The sequence below is a fragment of the Ochotona princeps genome, chromosome 12, assembly GCF_030435755.1.
Source record: "Ochotona princeps isolate mOchPri1 chromosome 12, mOchPri1.hap1, whole genome shotgun sequence".
Classification (NCBI taxonomy): Eukaryota; Metazoa; Chordata; class Mammalia; order Lagomorpha; family Ochotonidae; genus Ochotona; species Ochotona princeps.
The window spans coordinates 68,648,296-68,670,914 of NC_080843.1; the positions used below are offsets into that span (position 1 = coordinate 68,648,296).

Below are 22,619 nucleotides of genomic sequence, written 5' to 3' on the forward strand. Positions count from 1 at the left end.
TACTGATGAAATATGCCATCCAGCACCATAAAAAAGTTATGCAAGTTGGAAAACTCACAGATATACACAAGAAAAATTGGTCAGGGTTATGCACAGTCAAAAACTCCCAAATCTGTCATCATTCTGTTAGGCTTTTTTAGCCAGTGAAGGGCCCGTTGATTGTATACTCCGTGAAGTTAAATAATGGGCACAGAGTTGAAGCCATGTAACCCAGCCCTGGTTATGTGCTGCAGTTTGGTTTTTGGTTTACTGTAGTTATTTTAGGGTTGCTTGGTTTTCTGAAGGTTTAGATTAAAATGGAATAAGGCAAAGTAAGAATGCCACGGCCCCTTGTGCGCTACTGATTTGACACATGTAACGGATTTATTTACATACTATTTGTGCATGGCGTTGTGACTCCCAGTGATACATGTTTTGTTTCAAAATTTCTCAGGCATGAAGAGGAGCACCGTCGTCGGGAGGAGGAAATGATCCGCCACAGAGAGCAGGAGGAGCTGAGACGGCAGCAAGAGGGGTTTAAACCCACCTACATGGAAAATGTAAGTAAGCTACTGAAGTGATAGGAACAGATGGTGCTTCTGAAATCCTTTAGATTTTATTTTCCAACTTTTCTGAATTTAGCTTTGTATAGGAAGTAAATTAAAATTAGTTGCTAAGGATAACCATGACATCATTTTTTCATTATTTTAGTGTATCTTTACAAAATACATATCATTAAATTAGAAGTCTACATACATCATCCTGCCTGATTGATTTTACCTTACAAGGATATAAAGTGATTTCCTGTGGAAGATACAGGACATCGGGAGGAGTATGTGTCTGTAACTGTTGTAAGCACGTGGCTGATCCTTTTATCTTTTAAAGTATACTTAGTTTCTTAAATTACTTTGTATGAAGTACTCCACATGATATGATTTCATTCAGGATTATCCAGCATATGTCTGTAAGAGGAGAATACATTCGTTTTGTAATGTGTTTAGGCCTTCTGAATTTCTTTCTTTTTTTTTTTTTTCTAGATTTATTTATTTTTATTACAAAAGTCAGACAGATATACAGAGAGGAGGATCTTCTGTTCGATGATTCACTCCCCAAGTGAGCGCAATGGCCGGTGTTGCGCCAATTCAAAGCCAGGAGCCAGGAACTTCTTCCGGGTCTCCCACATGGGTGCAGGGAACCAAGGCTCTGGGCCATCCTCCACTGCTTTCCCAGGCCACAAGCAGGGAGCTGGATGGGAAGCAGGGCCGCCGGGATTAGAACCGGTGGCCATATGGGATCCCGGCGTGTTCAAGGCGAGGACTTTAGATGCTAGGCCACGCCACCGGGCCCGGCCGTCTGAATTTGTAATACTGCATAGATAGAGCTTAGATGTACAAAGATCTCTCTTTTTTTTTTTTCCCGGTTTAAATTTTTGTTGCCTGATATGTCTAGTTTCTTAAGCCCATAGATTTTTCTGTCCCTTTCTGTTTTGTTTTTTTCTTTCTTTGATTACAGCCCATAGCAGCATCGTGTATGCTATGTCATGCGTTGGATGTTACTGACTACACACAGGGCAGTGATCATTTGTGAGGCACACAGAGAGAGCAGACTCCCCTCCATTGCCTTCTGTCTGGTGCCTGCGCTGGGGCCACACTGTCCAGGTCCTCTGGCAGAGGGCAGGAGTCCATTTCCTTCCGCTGAATGCAAGAGTTGAAGCTGGGAATCCAAACTTGACACCTGATGAGATGTGAATATCTTAGTGTTGAGGCTGATTGCCCACTCCCACCTTGCCATGATGAATAATTCTTTCCTTGAGCCCTCTTTTGGCTGCAAAAGGGCTTCATCTGATGTACATTCTGCTTTCGTTGGCAGGATAGTAGAGCAGACGTGTTAAAAAGATGCTAGTTCTTAGTGATAATTGCTAGGATTGCATTGTTCACTTTCAAAGAACGAAATCTTGACCTCTGGGAAATACTACAATCTCTTTCTTGCTGAAAAGCCAGTATACTTTAGTAAGAATTTCTTTAAGCTTTTATTGCGTTTCTAAGGCTCAGTGCATAAATATGAATTCAAATCAGACAAGTTTTTTTTTAACCTTAAGTGTGTTCTTTTTTGTTTTATTTTGTTTTGTTTTTTGAAAGCCAGAGTGACAGGTATCACTGGTTTGTTCCTCAAAATTGTCGCAACAATTAGGTTGTGATAAGGCTGAAGAGCCAGGAACTCCATCCTGGACTCCCACCGGAGTGGCAGGGGCTGCTTTCCCAGACACAGTAGCAGGCTTTGCCACAGCATTGGCCCCTAGAATTGTTTTTTTGTTTTTTTTTAAAGGAAGTAATGTAATTGAAAGGCAGAATTAGAGGGAAGGTTTGATGAATCAGTAAATCTTTCCGCCCCTGGCTTAGTCCCCATTGTGGCTGCAGCAACTGGGCTTGTCCAGGGCACAGCCAGGGAATTCTGTGCTGGGATCCCATGTCAGTGACAGGGAGCTGAATCTGGAGTGATCAGCTCATTGGTGATGGCGAGAGGCTGAAGCCACTTTAATTAGTGGAGTGGTTTAGTAGTCTAAAGTTGATTGGAAATCATTTTTAGCATAATTTTATAGCCATTTTGGTTTCCTTGGTTTTATAACATTTGCTTACTGAATAGTTGTCTTAGGTTTCCCGATTGCTGTGTTTTCATATAAAACTGTTGGATTTGTCAACAATAAGGTAGTGAAGGATGTTACCAAGGAAGCGTAATCTAAAAATAACCACATTCATTTTAAAATGTCCATTTTCCTATATGAAGACATTGCAAGCCTTTTGTGTTATGTTCCTTACAGGATTAGGAAGTCCCCTTGTTCTTTTGTATACTTGAGTGTGTTACAGTATGTGTCCGTAGTAAATGTGATGGATTAATTTTTTTTTTTTTTGCCTTGTATTTTTTTCCTGGCATGCATTATACACTTCTGGAGTGGATTTGACCAATTTATAAAAATTGCATATACTGAAATTATTATTTATAGGTCTGGACAAAATGATAACATATCATGTGTTCTGCCGCTAGACCTAGTTGGATGTTTCATAAATTCAGCTATAGGCTCTTTGTTCTTTGAGATGATTTACAATTTGTAGAACTTAATACCATGTCTTTTACTTTTCATGCACTTAAAATGGGTAAAATTGATGCATAGATATTTTAGTTTTACTTTTCTTTACATGCTTGGAAGCATTATAAGTTGAAATTGAGTTGTTTCAAATTATTATTTAAGATTTTACATTTAAAATTCAACTTAATAAAGGTGAAGTTTCACAATCATTGAACTTTTAGAGTAGATCAATTATACATGAATACAGATACTCATTCAATATGTTGACATTTCAAAAATAGATCATTTGTTTCACAACATATATTCCTAGGAAGGTACTTTTTACCGTACATAAATATTAAGCTACCTCATTTTCAAATGGTTATCAAAGTAAATATGTAATATAAACATAATAGGAAAATTTGACTAGAGCAGAAATTGGAAGACCTGTGCATGTTTTCATGCTCTCCCATCACAGGGATATGAATGGAGTTCTTGTTCTTAAAGGATTACTGAAAGAATTGATCGTATGTGTGACTCAGAATCATTAAAAGTACTTGCTCTTTGGTCTTTTCCATGTGAAAGTATTGAACTTGGATACTTCCATGTTTTGATCCATGTTATGTTAGCTGCTATAGGACACAAAGTGAAGCTCTTAATTTACTGGTGCAGCATCTCTATTTTAAACAGTCTGTTCCAGGAGGTATAATTTGTGTAACAGAACAAAATAAAAATAAAGTCTGTTTTACTATAGATTTTTTGAGATTAAGAATTACATGAGTAGGCATACGGTTTCTAAAATTATTTTTGTGTGTGTTTTGTTTCCTAGCTTTATAATGTTTCTATGTAACATAAATTGATGAGTAACTGAAAGAAATATTATCACGGACTCTTTATGTTAACATGAAAACCAAATAAGAAAATACTGAATAGGAATATGCTTGAGGCAGTTGTATCTATTACTCTTCGTTTTTTTTTAAAGCTGTCCTTAAAAAAATTAAACAACGTTAATCTTTGTTTATTTTTTAATTTCTTGAAGCTTTGAAAGTAGATCTCCTTATGTGCTTTCTCTTTATTCACTTCTTTATAAAGGGAGGATTCCAATGGTAAGTGTGCAGCTTGCCCACGTGATACATGTTCTAGGATGCTACGTCATTTGTTTCTTATCTTCCTGTTAGAAATACTAGAAATATTTCAGTATAACTGAGTATAAAGCTTTGAAGTAAAGTGAATATCAGTATTCATATTTTTTATGTGTTAAGTAATTTTTCAGTGTAACAGTATGAAGAATAGTACTCATGTTCGCTCATGTTTGTCAGCATTCAGATTGATAATGTTATGATATACCTGGAGTATGTTTTTCAGTCTCAAGGGCATGTCTGAGCTTCATCAGTTTGAATTTGTCAGTGCTTCATGGCGTAGTTTTCCTTTGAGATCAAACTGATAATTACTATATACACCAGTTTTTACTTTTACAGAATAATGTACTTTTGACTGTTGTGGAATACTGTACCTTTATTCTATTTTGGTTTGTATTTGCCATCGTGTGGGGTGTGGATTTGACCTGCTTTATAATTAGTATTATTGAAATATTCTGCTTATCACTATTTTACAGTTTTTGAACATATGACTTGTGTTTATTATGAAAACAGTGAGAACTTTAGAGATGGTACTGTGACTATTTCCCTATTAGATTTCTCCACTTACTATCGATTATGTAAATTGCAGTGAACCAGTCTTAGTTTTTTCAGCCAGTTTGCATTGTAGTAAATGAAAGATTTTAATTAGCATATTTTGTTAATGATGTCTTCCGTTAGTCAGTTTTACCTCTTCGGAAAATGCTGGTATCATAAAAATATTCTAAATATTTTTTGTGGCTTTAGGAATTTACAGTGCTTTAATGAAATTACACCAGTTGCTAAGGTTAGATGTTGCTTAGTTTCTAAACCTCGTAAGTTTTTTTCTTCTATGTAAATGTTTCTGTTGCCTTCTCAGTAAAGAAGGAATAGATGTTTAGATGTGTTTCAAATATACTGCACCCAGCTAATGCAGATACGCATGTATTTGACTTGATATTGAAGTGTTTATGGTTCCACATGATTTTTTTTTTTAAAGAGTTGTTTGTTAATTCAAACAGCAGAGTTTTGATGCAGAGCTTCATCTCCCGTGCTCTGGCTGCAGTCTAGGACTGGGCCAAGCCCCACCAGCAGCCGGACCTCGGTCTCCCTCGTTGGCGAAGGGGCCATCTTCTGTTGCTTTTGAAGGCAAGGAGCTGTGTCAGAAATGGAACTTCTAGGCCCTAAAGTGATACCCATACAGGATACTGGTATTGCAGTAACGTGCTGCACAATGCTGGCTCCTTTATGATTGTTAAGAATGACCCTGGGTATTCCATTGCTTGTGTATAATAATCTCTTAAAAATATCAGTTTATGACATCCTAAGACAAAAACTTTATCCAGTTTTTTTCCTTTTTCAGATATGTTCCGATATTGTCACATAGGAATTATGAAGTATGCCAGAAACTCTAGGGAGATGGGCTAACTTACTTTGTCTTTTCTAAGGGCAGCAATCATTCAAATAATACATAATAAACAGGACAATTTAAAGATTTAATTGAAAAAATGTCAAGTAGCAAGAGAAGGATGTAGAGTTTGATCTTTAATCTGCTGTTCACTTCCTGAATGACTGTAGCTGCTATGGCTGGGCTAGGCCGCAGGTGGGAGCCCGGAGCTCCATCCAGGTTTCCCACGTGGTTGTGCCATCATCTGCCTGCTTTGCACCATTAGCAGAAATCTGGATTGTTTGTGTCCTTTGTACATGGCAAATGCAGTCATTTCCAAGCTTGCAACATACTTGCGGAACTTAGGGAAAAGGGCCTCCAAAAAGGGCCTATTGCAGTTTTCAAAAATTAAAGAAAATTTGAGTTAGAAAAGCCGGCACTCATGTATACAGACATGCACAGAGACCTTACATTGAAAGTATGCTTCTATACTTAATCCTGTGCTCCCCAAATGGGCGGAATAATTGACTCCAGAGGCAGGAGTTGGGAACTCAACCCTGGTCTCCCTTGTGGCCGTTAAGAACCTAGTTATTTTTCACTATTGCCTCCCTTTATGTGCATTAGAAGGAAGCCAGAGCCGTAGCTGGAGCCAGGGATTGAACCTGGGTACTTGTTTGAGTGCAGGCTTATTAACCTGCCACATGCTTGCTCTGCCCCAAGCATTTGGATTAGTAGATCTGACTTAGTTTCATGGGATCTGCAATCTAAAACCTCTTCCACTCTGCTTACGTGGCTTTTGTTTGCTTCTGTTACGAGAGGTTGGAAACCAATGATCTTATGTTGAAATGACAATAAAGTCACTCATGCTTTTAAGCGTCTTAGTATGAATAGAAGAAGAATGAATTTGGTTTAAATAGCACAACATTAATGTGACTAGTACCCTGTGAAATTTGTGTGCTACAGTAGAATTTGTGTGGCCACTTCGATTTGGCCTTTCAGAGTATATATTTGGAGGAGATGGTTTTTCATTCGAGTAGTACATTACGTTTGGTCTTTTAGTTATTTCATTTTAGACCAGAGGACTAGAATAGTTTAGCTCATTGTGATTCTTTGTTTTTGCTGCTTTGTCCTACAGGACTGAATAGAGAACTGTGTGACAGAATTGTGTGAGAGAATGTGTGTTGAGCAGCCAAAAACATTTAATGTTTTGCCGTTTACACTCAATATGTTTCCTCTAACTCCTGATCTAGAGCCGGTCTATCCAGACTCATGGTGTTTGAATTGCAATGCAAATTTATTAACGTCTATGTTCTTTTCCAGTGTGTAGAAGGCTCCCTAAGCACAGCACGTCATATCCTAGATGCAAGGTTCCTGAGGAATTCAAGTTAGTGACCGGAAGGTTCATTGGTAGTTATGGCTCCAAGTCAGAGGAAAAGTTAATGGGGAGAACTGGTAAAAACTTACGCCTCACGCTGCTCTCTTGGAGTTGCCAGATCTGTCAGGTTCCAGTCAATAGAAGTGTAAAGTATTACTCTTTTAAGTGTTACCTCCTGTTGATGAGCACTGCCAAATTCGATCTGTTATTTAACCAGCCACTCATTTGTCATTCTCTTTTCCTACTTCCTGTATGGGCGTTTCTTTAAAAAATTAACAATATAGCTTCTGCAATTGTATCGTGTTCTGAATTCCAAAGAGAAATGCTGATCAATAATGAAATGTTGCTAATTGGTACTGCAGAGGGAAATGATCTTTTGTAAATGAATGAATGAATGAATGAATGAATAGGTATGATTGAAACTTATTTTTTAAATGATGTGTGTATTTTTGAGAGAAATTGTTAATTTACACAATGCAGTAGTTAACTTTCTCTATTTGCTGTAGCAAATAATTTGTGCTGCAGTAGATTTTTCTGAGGAATGTAGGGGATGGTCTAAACAGCTGAGGTAATCAAACAAGGGGCAGAATTTACAAAAGACTTTTATTATCTCTTAGAATCCTTGTGGAAGTAGCAAGGGATCTACTTGCTATATGATTTTCTAGTAGGTTTAGGTTTGACCTGCTGAGCTGCGTATGCACTGCTGCTGGACTGGTGGCCCAGTCCCATGGTTTGGATATGATGGTAAAAGCCAGAAAGGATAATGAAATTTTTCCGTATACTGTTCTGGTTCTGACCAGATAGGATTGTCAGCATATTTTCATTTATTTTTTTAACTAAAAGAATTTTTTTAAAGATTTATTTTTATGGCAAAGTCAGATATATATAAAGGGGAGGAGAGACAGAGAGAAAGATCTTCTGTCCACTGATTCACCCCTGAAGTGAACGCAAGGGGCATAACTGCGCCAATCCAAAGCCAGGAGCCAGGAGCTCTTCTGGGTTTCCCATGCAGGTGCAGGGTCCCAAGGCTTTGGGCCGTCCTCGACTGCTTTCCCAGGCCACAAGCAGGGAGCTGGGTGGGAAGCAGTGCTGCCGGGATTAGAGCTGGCGCCCATATGGGATCCCAGCATGTTCATGGTTTAGCCGCTAGACCACAGCACCAGGCCCTAACTAAAATAATTTAATTGATTATTTATTTATTTATTTTTAAAAGATTTATTATTCTTGGAAAGCCGGATATACAGAGAGGAGGAGAGACAGAGAGGAAGATCTTCCATCCGATGTTTCGCTCCCCAAGTGAGCCACAACGGGCCGGCGCGTGCCGATCCAATGCCGGGAACCAGGAACCTCTTCCGGGTCTCCCACATGGGTGCAGTGTCCCAAAGCTTTGGGCCATCCTCAACTGCTTTCCCAGGCCACAAGCAGGGAGCTGGATGGGAAGTGGAGCTGCCGGGATTAGAACCAGCGCCCATATGGGATCCGGGGGTGTTCAAGGCAAGAATTTTTACCACTACGCTAGGCCACGCCGCCGGGCCCTAACTAAAATAATTTAATTGATTATTATTATAAGTCAGTGACTTTCCTGAATGCTTAGACGATGCTTAGAACTTGATATACTTCTTTAAAATTTGAAAATGTATATATTTGAAATGCAGAGTTATAGGGAAGAGAGCGGGGGAGGGAGAAAGAGAAAGAAAGAATGAATGAATATTCCATTCATTTGTTCATTATGCAGATGTCCCCTGACTGGGGCCAGGCTGAGCCCAGGAGCCCTGAACTCCATTTGAGTCCCCCAGGTGAATTGCCAGTACTCCAAGTCCTGGCACTGTCTGCTGATGTCCCAAGATGTGTTAGCAGGAGGCTGAACTGAAAGTGAGACAGTCGGTACCTGAGCCGGTGCTCCTCCAGTGCACCGCTCTCCCAGGCTGTGACTTTCCCTGTTTGACAAAACATCGGCGTTGTAGTCCAGCAGAAACAGATGGTGATACTTACATGTGTACTTGGAAATAATCCTTAGGATTTTTATGATTTGTAATATTTTGGGTTAAAGTATTTTTGAGCTTAATTCGGATGTTGAATTCATTGATAATTTCTCAAAAATATTATTTAGGTTGGGCCCGGCGGCGTGGCCTAGTGGCTAAAGTCCTCACCTTGAAAGCCCCGGGATCCTATATGGGCGCCGGTTCTAATCCCGGCAGCTCCACTTCCCATCCAGCTCCCTGCTTGTGGCCAGGGAAAGCAGTTGAGGACGGCCCAAAGCTTTGGGACCCTGCACCCGCGTGGGAGACGCGGAAGAGGTTCCTGGTTCCTGGCATCGGATCGGAGTAGCACCGACCCATTGCGGCTCACTTGGAGAGGGAAACATCGGATGGATGATCTTCCTCTCTGTCTCTCCTCCTCTCTGTATATCCGGCTTTCCAATAATAATAAAATCTTAAAAGTATATATATATATATCGTTTAATACTTTTAATAATATTAGGGCAAATGTAGGAATGCTTTTCAATACTTTTATTGAAACTGATAAATGAATATGGATACTATTTTAAATTATTTTTTTGTAGTAGGCACAGTTGGACTTTTTGAAGTAAACTGATGTATGATCATCCTAATCATATGTTATGATTAAAAGTGGTACTTTTTTTGCATGATCATTCATTAAAACATTTATTTTCTAAGTGAATTTAAGTAGAAATAATTGTTACACTTTATCATGATTATACTTGGTTATGAAGTGTCTACCAGATTGTGCTGCAATTGTTTTCTCCTCCACTTCTGTTACTTTCTGAGGTTTTTGAGGTCTGCAGGTGTATATTGCAGTTTTATATTAAAATATTGTAGTCATTGAGATGTTAAGTCAGAGAAATAGTTTTCTTAATTTTCAGAGGCCAGTACAGATCAGTTAATACAATATTCAATGTCGTGTATATGCCACCACACGTTGGTGTTAATTGAATAGTATAAACTATTTCAAATATTTCACGTTTTAGAAAATTGTTGGCATAGAGGTATAGGTGCTATTGTCTTTTTATAGACTTCATAATAGAATCACCAAATCAAGGATGATTTTTACAAACCAACAATTATTTGTAAATAAGGTTTTTTTAAACATATTTTTATTGCATTTCATTTTTTTAAGTTAATTACATTGCATTATTTGATACATTTTTTATGCACTGGGATTCCCCCCGCCCCTCCCCACACCCTCCCCCCACGGCAGATTGCTTCACCTTGTTGCATTTCCATAATTCAAATTCAGTTGACATTCTTTCATTGGAGGTAGTAAATAGGTATTTTGTGCTTAGTTTTCACACGTAGCTTTGGAGTGTCCTCCGTGGTGCTAGGCCTGTAGGAAGATGCGCACGTTTTCTTTGCAGAAGGAGAAGGCGTTGCTCGTCTCCCGTGTGGAGGATACAGAGCGTGTTAGCCGGGTTTAGGTACAGAGGATTAGATACAGAGCATTGAGAATTTAGAGGAAGACATTTCCCTCTTAGCAGCATTGTATATTACAGAATAACCTCATTTTGGTGCTTTAAAAAAAAATGATTCTAGAAGTTTTTTTCATTTGAAATGGTAAGTTTTGGTAATTTTTTTCTCTTTTTTGAGGAATTAGAAGAGTCAAGATTGGCAAGTGGAATTAAAATACATGTTTTTGAATTAATATGTTATAATTGATACGAATTTTTTTCATTGTTAGCTGAATTAGTAAAATGTCTTAGGAAGGTATACAAATATGTTAATTCAGTTGTGTCACTTTAAGATTGGTTGTTTTGTAGTGTCTTCTACAATTTCTGTTAGGGCATGAAGTTTTGTAGTATCACTTGAAATGTCAACATTTTATGCTTAAGTTAATAGGAAATGAGGATATCAGTGTCTGTTACATTGAATGACTACTGAACAGTAGGACATAGGAAGTGGGTTTTTACGCTCTGAGTATGTTGTATGGATGAAATGCATTTATTTAAACTGTTGCTGTCTGTTAAATTTACAAGTTTTCAAACCTTTTTGAAAATTTGAAATATTGAAAATATATTGGTAAGTTTGCTTCCTTATCTTACTATTTTCTGTATTTTATACCTTATTTTAAATCTTGCCTTTTCTGGTTATAAAAACTCAGCCATAGTTTTTGTAAGAATTTCTTTGTTTGATACAGCATTATGTCATCTAAATCCTGATTTGAAGCATTTGATATTGTTCCAGCTGCTGCTGTTAGAATTGCCAAGAATTTTTGTTTTGTTCTTTCCTTTTGTCCTTCCTCTCTCCCCCTCTTTTGCTCTGTCCCTCCTTCCCTCAGTCCCAGTCATTTACCTCTACTACCCCAAATGCCTGCAGTAGCTTTGCCTGGGCTGGCGATTTAATCAGAATGGGATCCAGGTCTCCCATGTGGGTGGTAGAAACACAACTACCTTAGCTATTGTTACCAGAAATGCCCCTCTTGAATCCCACATCCTACTTCTGTAGGGGTAAGGGGCGACGATGTCTTCTGGCTACTTCCTGCTGAGTCGGGTCGTCGTTTGGGTAAGGGGCCCGAAGAGGTGTGGGGTTCACAGAGAGATGGTCTGGGTCATCCAAGCTGCTGTGGCTGAGGTTGTTCATGATGGGAGTTTGCATTTTCCAGGCCACTTGGAGTCTGAAGACTCCTAACGGGAGAACAAACACAAGACAGTTGGTAAACAAGTTGCTGCATTGAGGGCCTTGGGTGGCGAGATGGGTGGAGCACAGGGGAAGCACTTATCTGTTAGGTGCCTTTTTGAAAAGCAGCTGTAGATCTTCCAGTGTGTCCCAGGTTGGTTCTGCAGAATCTGGTTGACGGGGTGCTGACCTTAGACCCAGAATCAATATCTAACCCAGGAGGGAAAACAGCCTTGTACATCAGGGGCCAAGACTAAGCCTACAGGGACCTTCATCAATATATCTCATCCCCAATAAAGGGGTCGGTTTCTCTGGAATAACAAGGATGGAGTGCCAGAAGTGGAGATATCCCCAAGTACAAGCCTATGGCCAGAGATGTCTCAGTCACTTTAAATGTATCTCGGCCCAGGAGAGAAGGGCAAGGCAGAAAATCGAGCACCAGTGTCCAGTAAGAAATTGACCTTTTGAGAGCTCACCATCAGGGAAAACCAAAGCTCCTCAGTATGAACCCAGGTGGTGGAAGCCTAGATAGGAGTCCCTGGGACCCGTCACTGGGGGTCCTGGTCAGCAGACCCCTGCTCCCTCCGGAGCTGGGGACAGCCCATTTTCCAGTGATCCCCTTTGCAGATGGGACATGGTCCCGGAGGAAACTCCCTGGCCTGTGGTTCGAGGGCACTCCCTCTGAAAATGGCCTGGCTTCCCATAGTTGTAGCAACACCTTGAGGTCCTTTTCTCTGAGGTGGATGCACTCATAGCGGCCAGCATTTCACTGTGGCGCCTGTCTTTCTGCCTGTCCTTCTCCAAGTCTCTGTGAACTTCACAATTGCCTCCTTGAGGCGTTCTAGAAAGGTCATTGGTGGCTCATTCTCCCCCTGATGAACAGTGTTGAGCTGGCTATAGTTTAGAGGCTTAACTTTTGCCATTCTTAGTCCTTCTAAAATAGGATAAATGAAATGATTTCACTCCCACTCATGTCTTCCATCCTCTGGATCCCAGTTGGGATTCTTTATGGGGCTTGCCTCTGCTCCAATGGGGATGTTTGCTTTTCCCCTGTGCTGCATAATAACTGTTTCAAGCCTCATGAGCCTTTTCCAGCACCCTCTAACATTACGTCCTTCCAAGCTAGGTCATATACTGACTGGAGTCGTTCAAAAGTTTGTACATATTGATCAGGATTGTCGGTGTAACTGCCCAAATCATTTTTTATTTCCTTGAGTTCTCCAAGCGAGAAAGGCTTGTATCCCAAATTCTCCTACCCCCACAGCTTGAAGAGGAAGCATGGCTTCTCCCTTCACTCTAGGGTAAGGCCTAGGAGCCTTTTCCTTTAATGCCTGTGGATAAGGGGGACAGGGCTCCTCTGGATGAGATAAGCAGAGACTAGGTCCCTGTGGAGGAGGGGCTGAGGGAATCACTTCAGGTGATTCCTTCAATAAGGGAGGAGACTCTATTCACTTGCAAATTATCTTCTTCCTTTGAATCTGAAATGGCAAACGCCCCAGTTGTCTGACTCAGCTTTTTTCCTATTCTTAAGGTGATCCCGGAGGTGGAGATTTCTACCCACCTTCCCCAACCTCTACAATAATTGTCCAATTCTGAAATAGTATGGTAATTAAGACTCCCTGTGGGAGGCAAAGTTTCACCATTAGCAAGGGAATATTTGGGCCAAGCCTTCATGCAGAAAAAGATCAAATCCTTCTTGCTCACAATCTGCGAGCCAAATAGGTCCCAATTTTTAAGGATACAACCAAGAGTCCACTCGCGAATTTTGAGATCCCATCTGAGCAACAAAGAGACAATGAACAGACTAGAGAGGGAGACTTGCCCCCCTTCTCCCTTGTCTAGCCTATGCCCAAAGTGTATGTCAGAGCTGGGGGCAAGTCCAGTCTGATCCCGTGCGCAGTCATTACAGGAGTGGTCCTGCTGTCTGCCGGGACAGGATCCACGAGCTTGGGGACTACCACTATGACCCCTGCCTCGCCCCACCTGCCCGTGACTATCTCATCTTCCGTGGAGGCTCCGTAACCTTTGGTAACCATTTCTCCACTGTGATCCTTTTCCTGAAAATCTGAAGTGGCCACTGGAGTTGAGGGACATGACTGCTGATGTATACTGCTTGATCTTTCTTCTCGGCCCGATCAAAATAAAAGCCCACAGAAATGTGTGTGATCTCAGTATGGCTGAAGGTTGGCCAGACAGGGAGCCTGCCTTAAAATAGGCTTGCCCCAAAACAAACTGGGAAGCAGCAAGTTTCTCAGATTACCTTGAACTAGCTCTAGCTGATTTCGGAAATTTTCCCCATCTCAAAAGGAGGCAGGTAAGAATCACAATAGAAATGCAAACAGAACTTTGGTCCTAAATTCCTCAGCAGCACTCTCCAAGCCTGCCCCTCCCTTTTCTATGGCTGGTTCTGGCTTCAAAGGTGATAAGATTACTACCTGGCTTGGGTTCCCTGGATTCCTGAAAGACTCCCTGTGGCTATCGGAGCTTGTAAGGGAAGAATCTCCTAACAGCACAGCTCCAAATGCGCTCTCCCATTCTAAGGCTGTTTGGGTTTCAGAGGCGAGAAAATGCTTGGGTGATAGCGTGGAGACAGAACAAAGGGACTGGCCTTTTCTCAACTCATATGGGGGAGTATAGAGGGGGTCGTCCAAAGCTCCGCAGAAGTCACTTTAAGGGATCAACCTAAGTCGCACACTCGTGGGGGTGGCCAGGAGTCTCACCCCTCCTCCACCGAGGAGAGACCAGCCCGAAACGTGGCTGGGAGCTCGGCACTAGGGTACCCATTCGGGCGGTCGGCGTTCAGAATCCACCTGGGGAGTTTTTAGTCACGCAGAAGTGTCGCCTCTGCCAGAGACTGTCAGTCCTCCTCCAGGTTTCCTCCGAACACACGCACCCACAGCCTTGCTCCCGAAAGGAAATGGAAGGTGATAGGAAAGGGCAAAGAGGTGGTTCGGGTTTAGAGCCTCTGAAGGCCTAAACAGCCGCCCTTCCTTACACCACCCCCCTAATAATACAATCCCTCTGAAGGTTCGACTAGCTAGGCGGTGGCGGGGGGTCCTTCGTGTTCGTGCAGAGCCATGGGGTGCCAAGGGTCACTTCCACGGGTGCAGTTCCACTTGAGGGAAGGCATACAGACCTTATGAAGTCTTCTCTCAGTTGAGTTGGGCCACGTGGCTCCCGTCTAAGTCTCTTTTTTCACGCCCCATGTTGGGCGCCAGGGAAAATATGTTACCAGAAATGCCCGGTGGGTTCTTTCCTCAGCTTAGTGTAGAAATAAAAAGCCGGGAATCTGTTGCAAACAGATAAGTTTATTTGTGAAGGGACCAGGTGAGCAGGGAAGGAAGAAGGGGAAAGCACCTCCGAAGAGCCGGGAGGTGGGGTGCCTCTCTAAAGAGGAGGGAGAGAGAGACACCAAAGGTTTGAGGAAGGGTCTTGGGATTTTATGCCTTCCCTGACCCCTCCTTGTTGGGCAGGGAACCTATAGGTAAGATGTTCCCCATTGGTGGTCTCTTACTTAGAAAATGGGTGGGCAATGCTGGTACCGCCCATCTGAAGGTGTGGCCAAGACCTCAGAAGACCTGGATGGTCTCAGCTATCACCACTTCTTTACAGTGTCTGTGTTGTTAGCAGGAAAGGGGGATCTGCAGGTGGAGCAAGGGTTGGAAACCAGGTACTCTGCTGTGGATGTGGTCATCTTACGTTACTGCAAGGCCAGATAGCAGGTCCTAACATTACGCATTTCAAATAACTGCTTTTTTTAAAATATTACATATTTTTAAAAATCACTAATTATTGAATATGTTTCTTTTTATTATCTATGTAGATAAAACACATGATTTATTAATTTCAAAGCTGGTAAACTGTTGATGATTTATCTCATCACAGTCAGAAAAACATTTCTCTGTAAATTCGGTCGGGAGTTCTGCACAGACTGGCACTTAAGCCTTGTCTCTTTCTTTCCCTACTGCTTGCTTCTTTTGATGGGACCAATTTGGAATTGCTTTTTGGGCAGTTTGTATTTTTTAAGACATTTATTTTTATTGGAAAGTCAAATATACAGAGAGGAAAGACGGTGAGAAAGATCTTTCATCCAGTGATTCACCCCCTAAGAGGCCACAATGGCTGGAGCTGAGCCGATCCGGAGCCAGGAGGCAGGAGTCACCTCCAAGTCTCCCATACTAGTGCAGGGTCCCAGTACTTGGGGTCATCCTCCACTTTCCCAGTCCATAAGCGGTGAGTAAGATGGGAAGTGGAGGGCCCGGCGGCGTGGTCTAGCGGCTAAAGTCCTCGCCTTGAAAGCCCCGGGATCCCATATGGGCGCCGGTTCTAATCCCGGCAGCTCCACTTCCCATCCAGCTCCCTGCTTGTGGCCTGGGAAAGCAGTTGAGGACGGCCCAATGCTTTGGGACACTGCACCCGCGTGGGAGACCCGGAAGAGGTTCCAGGTTCCCGGCATCGGACCGGCGCGCATCGGCCTGTTGCGGCTCACTTGGGGAGTGAATCATCGGACGGAAGATCTTCCTCTCTGTCTCTCCTCCTCTGTGTATATCTGGCTGTAATAAAATGAATAAATCTTTAAAAAAAAAAAAAAAAAAAAGATGGGAAGTGGAGCAGCCAGGACATAAGCCTGGAGTCCATATGGGATCCTGGCGCTTGCAAAGGGAGGATTAGGCAATTTACCCTTCACGCTGGGTACCAAAGAACTTTTCTCATAATTTACTATAGCAGTTGAAAAGGACATTTTTCAATCATTTATTTATTGCTATTTGAAAGGCAGATTTTACAGAGAAGGAAAAACAGAGAGGAAGTCTTCCCATCTTTTTTTTAAAGATTTATTCATTTTATTACAGCCAGATATACACAGACGAGGAGAAACAGAGAGGAAGATCTTCTGTCCGATGATTCACTCCCCAAGTGAGCCGCAATGGCCGGTGCGCGCCGATCCGAAGCCGGGAACCTGGAACTTCTTCCAGGTCTCCCACGCAGGTGCAGGCTACCAAAGTATTGGGCCGTCCTCGACTGCTTTCCCAGGCCACAAGCAGGGAGCTGGATGGGAAGTGGAGCTGCCGGGATTAGAACCCGCGCCCAAATGGGATCCCGGGGCCTTCAAGGCGAGGACTTTAGCCGCTAGGCCACGCCGCCGGGCCCAGCACTTGTACCATTCTAAATATTCTGTATGTTCTGTTCGTTGTTTCTGCCCTCCTAACTCCTGGAATCCATTGATTCTTTTCCGTTTCCTTCATATTGCCTTTCCCAGAATGTCTGATTGGCACTTTTTCCTTAGCAGTATGCCTTACCTCTCCTTCATGTCTGTTCATGAATGGACAGCTCAGTTTTTAGTCCTGAATAGTATCCATTGTCTAGATGTGCTCAAGGCTATCTCTTCTCCAGGAGGACATCTTAGTGTTTCTACCTTCATGGGGTTTCTGGGTGGATTGAAATATTTAGTTCCTTTAGGTAAAGAACAAGGAACAACATTCCTGGATTATATGGTGAAGGTGTGTTTGTTTTTATAAGGTTCTTCTGACAGTCTTCATTTCCCCTTGTGCTGGGTTTCTGTTGACAATGTTTGGGTTTTTACCATTTTAATATGCATGTGATCATGTATTGCTTATATAATTTGTAATACCCTAATTAGTGCAATAACACCAAAGTTTAACAATAATCAACCTCAAAGTTTTCCTACATATTATTTATCTGAAGGTATTTTTTAAGTCATGTAATTCCAGTTGAGGGAAAAATGTTACATTTTGCTAGGGTTCTGTCTAAAGTGTACTAAGTTTTTTCCCTTCTGTAGTTTTTACAAATCATTTTAAATTTTGTTTGTTGAAAATGTTAAGTTTCGGGCCCAGCACTATAGCAGAGTGGTTAAAGTCCTCACCTCGAACGCCCAGGATCCTATATGGGCACCGGTTCTAATCCCTGCAGCTCCACTTCCCATCCAGCTCCCTGCTTGTGGCTTTGGAAAGCAGTTGAGGATGGCTCAGGGCCTTGGGACCCTGCACCCCTGTGGGAGATCCGGAAGAGCCCCTGGCTCCTGACTTGGGATCTGCTCAGCTCCAGCCAATGTGGCTGTTGGGGAGTGAATGGAAGATCTTCCTCTCTGTCTTTCCTCCTCTCTGTATATATCCGCCTTTCCAATAAAAATAAATAAATCTAAAAAGAAAAAAAGGTTAAGTTGCACAAGCTTTCTGTCTTGGTTAGTTTGGACAGTTTGCATGTAATTAAATGAATTTTATTACCAAAAGTAATTTTTAAAAAAACTTTCATTACTTTTCTAAAAAAAAAAAAAAAAAGGTTAGTTTGCTGATACACACACCTTCCAGTAGTTTAGCACTTTTCCTTTTAAACTCAGAGAGGCTTTTTTACTGAGTTAGTGTCATTAATTCTTTATTGCATTCTCATTGTATTTGTTAGTCAATGTTCCTGGATGGTGAATTCAGACCCTTTCCTGTGAAACTTTGGCTCTCTTTATGCACAAAAGCAGATAAACAAGCAAACATAAAAGAGAGGTAACTTAATAGTGCCAAGTATTTAATTTAGTTATTTGGCAGATTTAGGAATGTTTAATGATAAAATGAATCTTAGGATTTACTAGAATTTACTTTCTAGGAAAATATACAGAGACACTCTCTCAAAGTTTTTTTTCCTGTTGCTTTTACTTTATTATTTTTGGAAAAAAAAAAAAACAGAATGACAAAACAATCCTGGTATATTTCCTAAATGAGTACAGCAGTCGGGGCTGAGCCAGACCCAACTTGGGAACTGGGAACTCCATCCTGGCCTCCTAGGTGGTTGTCAGGGAATTTAGTTCTTTTTTTTTTTTTTTTTAAACATTTATTTAATACACAGAGAATGAGAGACAGGAAGTTCTTCCATCCGATGATTCACTCCCCAAGTGACCGCAACGGCTGGTTCTGCGCTGATCCGAAGCTGGGAACAAGGAATCTCTTCCAGGTCTCCCACACGGGTGCAGGTTCCCAGGTCTTTGCGTCGTCCTTGACCGCTTTCCTAGGCCACAAGCAGGGAGCTGGATGGGAAGTGAAGCTGCCAGGATCAGAACCTGTGCCCATATGGGATCCTGGCACATCCCAAGTAGTGCTTTAACCCACTATGCATCAACTCTGTCCCTGGGATTTCATGTGTAGATAGTAGGTAAAGACAGTCTATCATTGGTTTTGTTACATTCTGCTTTAAGACATGGAGCCTGCTTAGGTACATAGAGATCCTTAGATAAACCTTGGATGTTTCTTCAGATATAAACTTGAGATGTTTATCAAGGAAGATTGATTATGGTTGTTAAGACTGCATTTGCTCAAACAAGAATTTTGATCAAAACGTGAGGATGTGTCTTATCCTAGGTCGTGAAATACTGCTCCAGTTACTATAGTTCAAGACATTGTTTAGTTCAGTATATTTTATGATTCCCTAATTGTAATTACTTTATTGATGTCCTTCCTGAGTACTAGATAATTCGTCCAAATTAAGCTTTTTAAATAAAAATCTAATGCAATGTACTTAACATTACAGATGTGAAGTATTAACTATGCTAAAGAAAGCATAGCTCTTTTCTACAGAAAATGTCAGATGGCCAGAGAGGAGGAATTACATTGAGATAATGGTTTGGCTCATTTTACATTTGAGCTAGTTTTTTGTATTTGATGTTTTTTCAGAGAGTAGTACCTTTGTTTTCTAAAATACTGATTTAGGGTAAGAGCGATTCCTCGCATCCGTTGGTTTGCTCCTCAGTTTGCCACAGCGACCTTGGGTGGGACAGGCAGAAGCCAAGGTGCAGGAGCTTCACGTGGTTGTTGCACGTGGGTGATCGCAGCCAAGGTCTCTGCATACATTTCCCCTGCTTTTCCCAGGCTAGGAGGCTGGATCAGATTGGGAGCAGCTGAGACATAAACTGATGTCTGGATGGGATGTTGAATTTGCCAGTGGTTGCTTAACCCATTTTGCCACAATCAGCTTCTATTTATGTTATATTGAAAGTAATGTCAGAAATTTAAGCAAAATTTAAAGGAAATGGTTTTGTAGAGGGAGAAGTGTGGGCTTTGTTTGCATTTTTGCACATGTTTCTAACATTTTTCCCATTATAGTAAAAATACTATTTTACAGGTTTGCTTAATTTACTGTTGTATATAAATGGTTGACTTTCCATATCTACTTCTTTGTTTTGTTGCAAAAAGCTTTCAGAATACATCGGATCTGCTTTTATAACTTATTTAGATTACTGAGCAGCTTGACATTGCAATAACATTTCAGTGATGCTGTCTTTAAAATTTTTTCATTTACGTAAGTCAGCTTTGGGCTTTGAGTCTATTCCTATGAAGTAAGAGTCCGTTGATTCGTGGAACCAGGGCAGAGAGCAGGCCTGGTGGGGGTTACAGCAGGTCACTTTGACTCGGCTGCAGCTCCAGTTGGCTTGTGTGAAGGCTGAGTGTGTGGTGGGCAGGATTGGGCTGGACTCCAACACCCCTTGATTTCTTCAGAAGAAAGGGCTGGAGACAGAATTGACGCAACAATTGCAACTACCAGTATATGCGTAGGCTGATTTGGGTGATGGACTGTGCCGGGACCTGTATTGGCGAACGCACACAAAAATCAGGTCTGGGATCCTAAGATGAGGTTTCTTCTGTGATTCCCCGTCAACTGAACCATTGGACTCATGGAGAAAACTGCAGGTTCCATTGTCTGACTGTGGAGTTCATGTGTCAGAGCTGGGCCTCCTCAGTGGCTTAGATGGAGCAGTGGACAACATGTCCAGACGAGGTTTCTTTGGGGATTCCCCAACTGAACCGCTGGATTCAGAACTCCAGCCATGGAGAAAACTGTAGGTTCCATGGTCCAACCGTGGAGTGCTTGTATCAGAGCTGGGCCTCCTGTATGGCTAAGATGAAACAGCCAACAGCATAGCCAATTGTACATGGAGCATACGACGGTACATTAGAACCTGCACAGGACACCTGGTGTCATAACAGATGATGGAGGACAGAACAAATTGATCAACTACCCCAGCCAAGTGTTAGTAGTGAAAATGTGGGCAAACGGAGACTCTAAGGTGGACTGAGTCAGCCAGTGGATCCTGGAGAGATTTCATCGTTAATGGAGTGGCGAGATTGGCAGCAATTCAGAGCTCTCAGAACCATTTGAGCAGGACCCTTGGAGTGAGCCCCACATCGGGGACCCTGGGATGCTTGTCAGGTTGGGTTTTGCTTCTCCCATTATCTCCCCACTGTTCCCAGATACAGGAAAGAAAGAGAATGGTTTCACCCACTTTTCTCTAGCCCTTAGCTCTGCGCAACTTAGTCAACTAGGTAAACATCATCAAAAAATAAAATAATTTTGATTAAAATAAGTCTGATTTATGTTCTGAGTCATATCCCTGTGAAATATGAATCCATTAATTTAAAGAGATAGTCCAAAAGTTGTTGTATGGGACAGAATCAAAGATCTGCGTTTCTTTTTACTGATGTCATTAGGACAGGTTCACCAAAAGTACCAGTGGTATGTTGGTTACATCGTGGTGTTTCAAGTAAAAATCTTTGTTCTTGTGATTGATACATGTTAAATCAGCCACTCTTTTATCAATCACAGGAATATGCTTTGTTTTCCTTTTATGTATTTGTCAGTAAGGGGAAAGAGACAATTCATTGGTTTACTTCCCGTGCACAGTGCCTGGGTAGTGAAGAGCAAGGAGCCTGTTACTCCATCTAGGTCCTCTATGTGGGTGACAGGGATGCAGCTATTTCTGCCATATTCCAATACTTTCCAGCCGCACTGGCAGGGAACTGTATGAGAAGTCCAGCAGCGAGGATTATAGCTGGCACACACTTGAAATTCCAGCATTATAGGCAGTAACTCGGCATGCTGGCACCAAAGGAATGGTTATTGCTAAGGCCTCGCCTTGCACATGCTGGGATCCCATATGGGCAGCAGTTCTAATCCTGGAGGCTCCACTTCCCATCTAGCTCCCTGCTTGTGGTCTGGGAAAGCAGTAGAGAAAGGTCCAAGGCCTTGAGGCCATGTACCTACATGGGAAGTTTTTTTTTTTTATTTTATTGCAAAGTCTGATCAAAGTATTGAAATATTTTAAAAACTTATTTATTAGAAAGGAAATGTGAGAGAGAATACGGAGATCTTCCTCCATTTGTTCATTCCTCCAATTATAACAGCCAAGGCTTGAGCAGGCAGAAGCGAGGAGCCAGGGACTGCATCTTGGCTTCATATTTTGAAGGAGGTGGATTGCTGCTGGAGTAAACAGGACCCTGACAGGCACTCCGCCAGGGAAGGTGGACATCCGGCAGAGGCTTAGCCCTCTGCACTGTAGTGACCTCTTCCTAGACTCAAGAATGCAATGATTACTAATCCAAATTGAGTGCAAGTGCCTTGGTTTGTGCTAAAACACATGAGTTTTTGCTTTTGTACTATCGAATGCAGTCAGTGCTGAGAATGGAAGCCTTCCTGAGGTCATGGCTGTGTGTCTTACAGCGTGAGAGGACTGGTATGTCGTGGGCTGCGCTGGTAGAGCCACTGTTAGCCACTGTGGTGTGGTACGTGCTTCTGGAGGTCAGCCGCGCACGGCTTCCTTTTTCCATCATTGAAACATTTAGCTGCTCTGGAATTATGATCATGGTTTTCATGTAACTCATAGAATCGCTGTCAAAAGAGCGTTAAAAATACTAGGGCTCGTTAAGGTTTCATTCTTTTCATTTTTAAAGGTTTTCTAATTTATTTGAAAGTTGAGTTACCTGGTAGGGGTAGAGTCTGGTCTTGCATTTGCTGGCTCACTCCCTGTATGACTTCAGTAGCTGGAGCTTCAGTGGAGTTGGTATGGCTGGTTCTGATTACCTGTGTGGGTTCAGGGTCCAGGCACTCTAGCCATCCTCAGCTGCTTTCTCGGGAGCTGGATCACAAGTGGAGCCTCCAGGGCTTGTACCTGTTCCCATTTGGAATGCTGGCATTGAAGGCGGCAAATTTACTCACTGCACCACAGCGCCAGCCCCCACTCTTGAAACTCTTAGAGATGATTGTGAAGGTAGGAGTTTTATGAACTCCAGCAGAG

General features: G+C 42.0%; 1 protein-coding gene across 1 annotated transcript in view; it reads left to right on the forward strand.

Annotated features, from left to right (window-relative positions):
• The window catches only part of PSPC1 (paraspeckle component 1), a 57,777-nt gene that overhangs the window by 23,684 nt on the left and 11,474 nt on the right, over nt 1–22,619 (forward strand). Inside the window, exon 6 of the mRNA XM_058670995.1 lies at nt 434–539. Coding sequence (XP_058526978.1) covers nt 434–539 — 106 coding nt within the window. The remainder of the gene's footprint in view (nt 1–433; nt 540–22,619) is intronic.